The following is a 6,603-nucleotide window of genomic DNA, read 5'->3' on the forward strand; positions in this document are numbered from 1 at the left end:
AATGTAACCCTCAATTTCTCCTCCATGGATGCAGCTCTGCGGGTCTGCATGTTTATACGCTGGCCTCAAAAATCCCTGAAAGGTGTTTAAAAGGAGTTAAGTGTATTGAAGTAACTAGATTTAACGGTGGGTGACACTTAAGGAAGTAATAGGAAAGTTAGAAGTATTACTGAGATGAAAAAGTTAGTTAGAACAGAAAAATAACTAAAGAGTAACAGTAATTATGATAGTGGGAGTAAAAACAATGCGATTACACTTAACAATATTATTTAGTTACAAGTGGGTAGATATTTTGCAAACAATTTATAAAATATATTGGAGTTTCTCTCTAGACTTTAAAGGAGTATTTATATAAGACTAACGTAAAGTTTAATAATAAAGCGAGGAATATGAATGGATAATTAGTATATCTAAGTGATTTAAGAATAAATTATTTTCTTCTTGTAATTTTAAAGTTTTGTACTTTGACCTTTTGATCTGTCAAGTGGTATGAAAATAATTAAACAATAATTATTAACGAGTCGTACATGAAATGTTATATCATTAATGTAGTTAAAGCAGCTTAGTTATTTAATTAAAACAGTATACTCATCTGGTTTAAACGATGAATTCAAATCTGATCCGTTGCGATGACAGCCGGTATACTTTCGTCAATTTTGGCAGTGATTTGTTTACAAATCATTCACTGATACAATCACACATAAGATGGATACACAACACATTAATTTAAATGTTATTTACTCAAGATAAACATTAATTATTAATTTAAATTCACAAAAATTACGAGACCATATATACCACGTCTGGGCTATTACAACCCTAATGACAAGACGGCAGTGATTGCAGATGCGAGTCCTGTGGGGTTGGGGGCAGTACTGGTGCAGACAAATAATGAAGTTTCCAGGATTATAGCATATGGGAACAAGACACTTACCGACTGCGAACGTAGATACTGCCAGACCGAGAAGGAGGCTCTCGCGTTGGTCTGGGCCATTGAACATTTTAATATGTTCCTATATGGGAAAGAATTTGACTTAGTGACGGACCACAAACCACTAGAGGCCCCAAAGCCAAGCCGTGCGCCCGCATTGAGAGATGGGTCTTCAGACTTCAGTCTTATAAATTCAACATCAGATATAGCCCTGGCAAGAATAACATAGCAGACCCGCTGTAGAGGCTCTGTAAACTTTCTACAAACCCTCTACAAGTTGGAGTGGATTACGTGCAAAACGTGATAGAACAAGTAAGACCTACAGCCATACTATTGCAGGACATTATGGCACATTCACGTCAAGATGCGGAGATACAAGCAGTTAAGAATGGCCTTTACAGCAACCAGTGGAACGATCTTACCAAAGGCTATAAAATATTCCAAGACGAGTTGTGTTTTTATCAAGACATCCTGTTAAGAGGGACTAAGATCGTAATGCCACAAAAACTCCGAGATCCGACATTGCGTATTGCACATGAGGGCCACCCAGGCATATGTGCCATGAAAACTAGACTGAGGACTAAGGTCTGGTGGCCAAAATGTGATAGAGATGCCGAGAACTTTTGCAAGGCGTGCAAAAGTTGTGTTTTGGTCTCGACTCCCAATCCTCCTAACCCCATGAAAAGGAGAGAGCTACCTTCGGAACCATGGGTGGACACCGCAGTGGACCTGATGGGCCCACTACCTAGTAATGACTACATCTTCGTAATCGTGGACTATTACTCTCGATACAAGGAAGTGAAGGTTTGTCGGACAATTACGAGCTCAGAAATTATCAACCAACTGAAGGACATTTTCAGTAGATTAGGTAATCCAGTGTCCATCACGGCCGACAACGGTCGTCAATTTACCAGCGAGGATTTCAAACTTTTTTGCTCCGAAAGAAACATCAAGCTTTATAACACCAAACTCTACTGGCCCCAACAAAACGGAGAAGTGGAGAGACAAAATAGGGACATCTTAAAACGCCTCAAGATCGCACAGGCTGAGAAGAAAAATTGGAAAGAGTCTCTCCGGGAGTATATGGTAATGTACAATAGCACTCCCCACTCGGTAACCGGTAAGACTCCCTCGGAGTTATCTTCAGGCGGCAATTCAGAGACAAATTACCGATGATACAAGATATGACGTACAGCTCGGAAGACTCGGAGATGAGAGATAGAGACAAAGAATTAAAAGAGAAAGGAAAGGAGTATGCAGATAGGAAAAGGCGAGCAGTGGAAAGTGAATTGAATATAGGGGAGAAGGTCTACGTAAAGAGTATGCATAAAAGTAACAAATTGAGCCTCAATTATGAGCCAATATCACATACCGTTGAGTCCAACAAAAACGGAGATGTAGAATTGCGCAATGATAACACAGGCCAAGTAGTTAGACGAAACATTCTGCACCTAAAGCGAGTAGAAGGACAGTGGAAGGTAGATAACGGAACTGAAGATATAGATGCAGAACATTCAAACAAGAGTGAAACCGATTCTGATTAATTAACATTATAATAATGAATAAGAAGTAACATAAATTGATGATGATGATTACATAAGTACAAATAATTAATATTCTGTACAGGAATTTAAACTAATACTAGTGATTTGAAATAAATAATTAAAGTTGATTACAGATACGTAAAAAAGTATATTTATTAAAAAAAAAAAGTAAGGCAGGGATGTAGCATACACGATCATAACAAACAAACATACACACAACCATACAGCTACACACACACTATCAAACATCTGTCGTCTCGTTCCTACACTCACGCGCAGGGTGCGGGGTGGGGGAATCAGCCTGCACAGGGCAGTCTGCTACCTACCGCCGCGGAGTGAAGACGTGCTAGAGTGAGGTTAATGGGCTGATACATACTCTCAACAAATAGTACATAGTTATTATATATATAGCTACAGATAGGAGACTACAACAGTAAAACCGAAAGTTCGGCTTTTTTTCAAAATAGTACCTATTTTTACTCAGTTCGTTCCTTACGCTAATCGAATGTGCATGTGCAATCGAGTAATTCGCGGACTAATTATCGTGTAGGCGGACAATTTTATTGTGTTAAGTGATTTAAGTGAGTGTGTTTTTTTAATTACTATCCTAGTAGCTCGATAGGTCATTTTATCGCCCGGGAGAATGGTAACATGCTAATGTGTTATGGCGAAGCATGTGGCAATGCGAGTCTCGCGTTGAACATTTACTGGACGCGGTACTTTTTGCCCCGGGTTCAGCAGCAGATTTTGCGCCGCGCCCAAATTTGTGTGCACGTAGATGGCGGACATTTCGAACCTTATCTGGTAAGAAGTGAGAGAGATAAAGGTAAGAGTAGGTTTGATTTAATAATACACAAGACACAGATTGAAGTCAGAATAGTGTAAATTGTTTGGTACATTTTTTTGTGATTGTTTTTCGTTACGTCACAACTTTTTTTATAAAATGCGCGCGCGTGTCGCCGAATGTCGCCCTCCTACCACATTACAGTTCTTGGAAGTACATACGCAGAGCGTAAGGATCGCGTGGTAACCAATTCATTGCGTGCTCAAAAATGACTAAATCTATAAATATTAATCTCCGACGGGAGCGACTTCTTTAATATTAATTAACACGTTATTTTATAGTCATTATGCGACTTTGTGGGTTAGGTGTTCCTTCCACCCTGTATAAAGAGTAAAGTAGACAGTACTTAGAAAAAGAATCAATGGTAATCAAAACGTATTTAACCTATTTGATTCCGGAAGTGGCCCGAGAACATCGGTATGTACAACAGAAAATGGGATGTCTAGCTTAACGCAAGACTGAATTGGCTGAGAAGGGGCTCTAGGTACTCTTTTATGGGCAAGAAACACAAGGCAGTAACTTATATACTTTCTTACGAACTGTCGTAAACTAGGGAACCAGAAATGTCGCAAAATCAAGTCCGTTGTTTTGTCAGTACCTATGTGATCATGGTCATCGTAAAAAACTTTTAACAAACTAAACCTATGACCTTTCGGAATATACCATAACAATCGCGGTTCTTCCCCAGTTGGTGTAAATTTGTAATACAATAAATCATTCTTTATAACGTACCTTGTTTGATCTAATTCCCCATCCCTCAATTTAGACATCAGCTCTTGGGTCTCAGAATCGGCGGTCTGAGCAATCTTTGCCCAGTTGCTTGGACTACGTATGTGAGAAACATTGTCAGTAGAAGGAGGAGGGTTACGACTCAGTAAAACTGCATGTTGCATTAATGAGCCTTTTCTATATTCAAATGTGAATGTGAAATCTTGCATATAGACCCACCAACGCGCGACACGTGGTAATAAATCTTTCTTCCGCTCAGTAAGCTTTAAGGAATTACAATCCGTCACTATCTTAAAGTGTATGCCGATAAGATAGTGGCGAAAATATTGAAGCGACCCAACAACGGCTAAAGTTTCCAGCTCGTAGCTATGATACTTTGATTCAGCAACTTGAGTGAATTTACTGAAATATCCAAAAGCCCTCTTTCTTCTACCGATATGTTCTTGTAGTAAAATGGCACCGAGGCCGATAGCACTTGCATCAGTATGAAGTTCCGTGGGCAACTGGGGGTCAAATATTACTAAAACCGGCTCATTAGTAAAACAGGCTATAATGTAGTCGCGAGCAGCGTCCTGCTCAGCACCCCAAACAAAAGGTTCGCCCTTTTTTAGCAACCTCGATATACTTGCTGTCTTTGAAGCATAACCGGCAACATAGCGGCGAAAGTAGCCTGCGAGTCCCAGAAACTGGCGAACTTCTTTAACGTTTGCAGGTTTTCGTCACCGAACTAGAGCCTCAACCTTTCCTGGGCTCGGCCGTACCTGACCATGTCCAATCAACCGTCCCAGGTACTCAATCTCTGTAGCTAAGAAAGTACATTTCTTTAAATTTATTGAAAATCCAGCGGCTTTGAGTACACATAAGACTTCTCTCAACGTATTGAGACCCTCATCAACCGAATTGGACAGGATCAGGACGTCATCGATGTAGGTCAGGACTCTACCAGACTCTACCAAGTCCTTGACTTTAATGTTTTGGATATAATTCGTTGATAAACTATCGGGGCGTTTGCAAGACCATACGGCATCTTTAAATACTCGTATTGCCCCTCGGGCGTTACAAACGCGGTCTTACTGATTGAGTCATCATCCTTCATAGGTGAAACCCTGTAGCCATATCAAAGCTACTGAATATCTTAAAGCTACCGAGTTTATCAATATGATCATCTATCAACGGTAGAGGAAACCTTTCTTTGACAGTAGTAGCATTAAGTGCTCTATAGTCGACGCACATCCTATCACTCCCATCCTTTTTCTTGACAAGAATGATAGGACTCGCGTAATCAGATTGTGATTCACGGATTATCCCTTTACTGAGTAGATCGTTGACAATATCGCGAACCCTATTCTTTTCATTCATGGGTGAATTTCAACAGGTCCAATAAAATCTTCATTTCCGTGGATTTTTAATTCTTCAACTTTAGAACAAGAAAAAATAGTGTTTACTGAAGTTTTTGATCAGATATGCAGTTTTGCTTAATATCAAGCAGATAGCTTAAAAAACTAACGAGATATACAAGATTGAAAATTCCGTGCCACGGCAATGAAACATGCGTCCATGGCAATGAAATGTTATTATAGTGTACAAGAATATTTAAATGATAAAGTTAATAATTGAAACAAAAATAAATACTATTAATTTATACGCAATAATAATAAAATATAATATGTAAAAATCCAGTAACACATGATATTATTTTTATAATATAACTATAAATATATACATTCCTGTCCAGTGGCGATGATAACATAAGTCACGGAAATGAAACCCGTGGCCACGGCAATGAAAGGAAACTGTTTTGCTTTTTTTTAATTCCCGTGTATTTTTTTTCATTACCATAGCAAATTCTGTCCACGGAAACCACGGCAATGAGTGCACGGCGATGAAAATCAAGGGATATAATTCAATTTACTAAAAAACTGGTAATAATTCACAGTAATGAACACTATACAAATAAACTAAATATAAATGGCATTGTATTGAATGCTCAATCGAGATTAAATACTTATTGAAATAGAAGTTAGACCTATCCACGGCGATGAAAGAAAAAATGTCCAGTACCGAAAAAATCGAATACTTTTAATTATAGCTCGAAAACGCAGGCACGTACACACGTCGTTCTTTGTCGAGCCTTTCGACGTTACTTCTATGTAACGTTTAACGCACAACGGGAGGGACGCAAAACGTTAGAATATGCAATGTTCTCAAATATGTTTAGGACATGGCGATGAAAGGTAGTTCTTGGACAAACGGTTTTTTATTAACCATACGTTGTATTGTTTAAATATTTGAATAAATGTATTCCGAAACCATACTTTGACTATTCACGAATCAAATAAAACTAAGTTTTAATATAAATCACGATAAATTTTTGATCAATGATGTATTTAATACATCAAGGTGACGTGTGGACAAACACGGCGATGAAAGATTATGTGGTTTAACTTTTTTTTTGGAAAACCTATGAATTCTATTAATAAAATATTTAGTGCTACAGATAGATTTTTATGTCATCTACCTAAAAAAAAATGTTAGAACATTATAACAATGCTTTT

The 6,603-nt window shown here is 38.3% G+C and overlaps 1 protein-coding gene across 1 annotated transcript; it reads left to right on the forward strand.

Annotated features, from left to right (window-relative positions):
• The first annotated feature begins 1,276 nt into the window (after nt 1-1,276).
• Nucleotides 1,277-2,107, forward strand: LOC113495132 (uncharacterized protein K02A2.6-like). Its single transcript, XM_026873730.1, has one exon. The coding sequence runs from the start codon at nt 1,277-1,279 to the stop codon at nt 2,105-2,107; it is 831 nt and encodes a 276-aa protein (XP_026729531.1).
• The last annotated feature ends 4,496 nt before the right edge of the window (nt 2,108-6,603 follow it).

This window comes from Trichoplusia ni, chromosome 6, assembly GCF_003590095.1.
Source record: "Trichoplusia ni isolate ovarian cell line Hi5 chromosome 6, tn1, whole genome shotgun sequence".
In the NCBI taxonomy this organism is placed as follows: Eukaryota; Metazoa; Arthropoda; class Insecta; order Lepidoptera; family Noctuidae; genus Trichoplusia; species Trichoplusia ni.

Coding starts and splice junctions, on each gene's coding strand:
- LOC113495132 (XM_026873730.1), top strand. CDS start 1,277: ATGGCACATTCACGTCAAGATGCGGAGATACAAGCAGTTAAGAATGGC.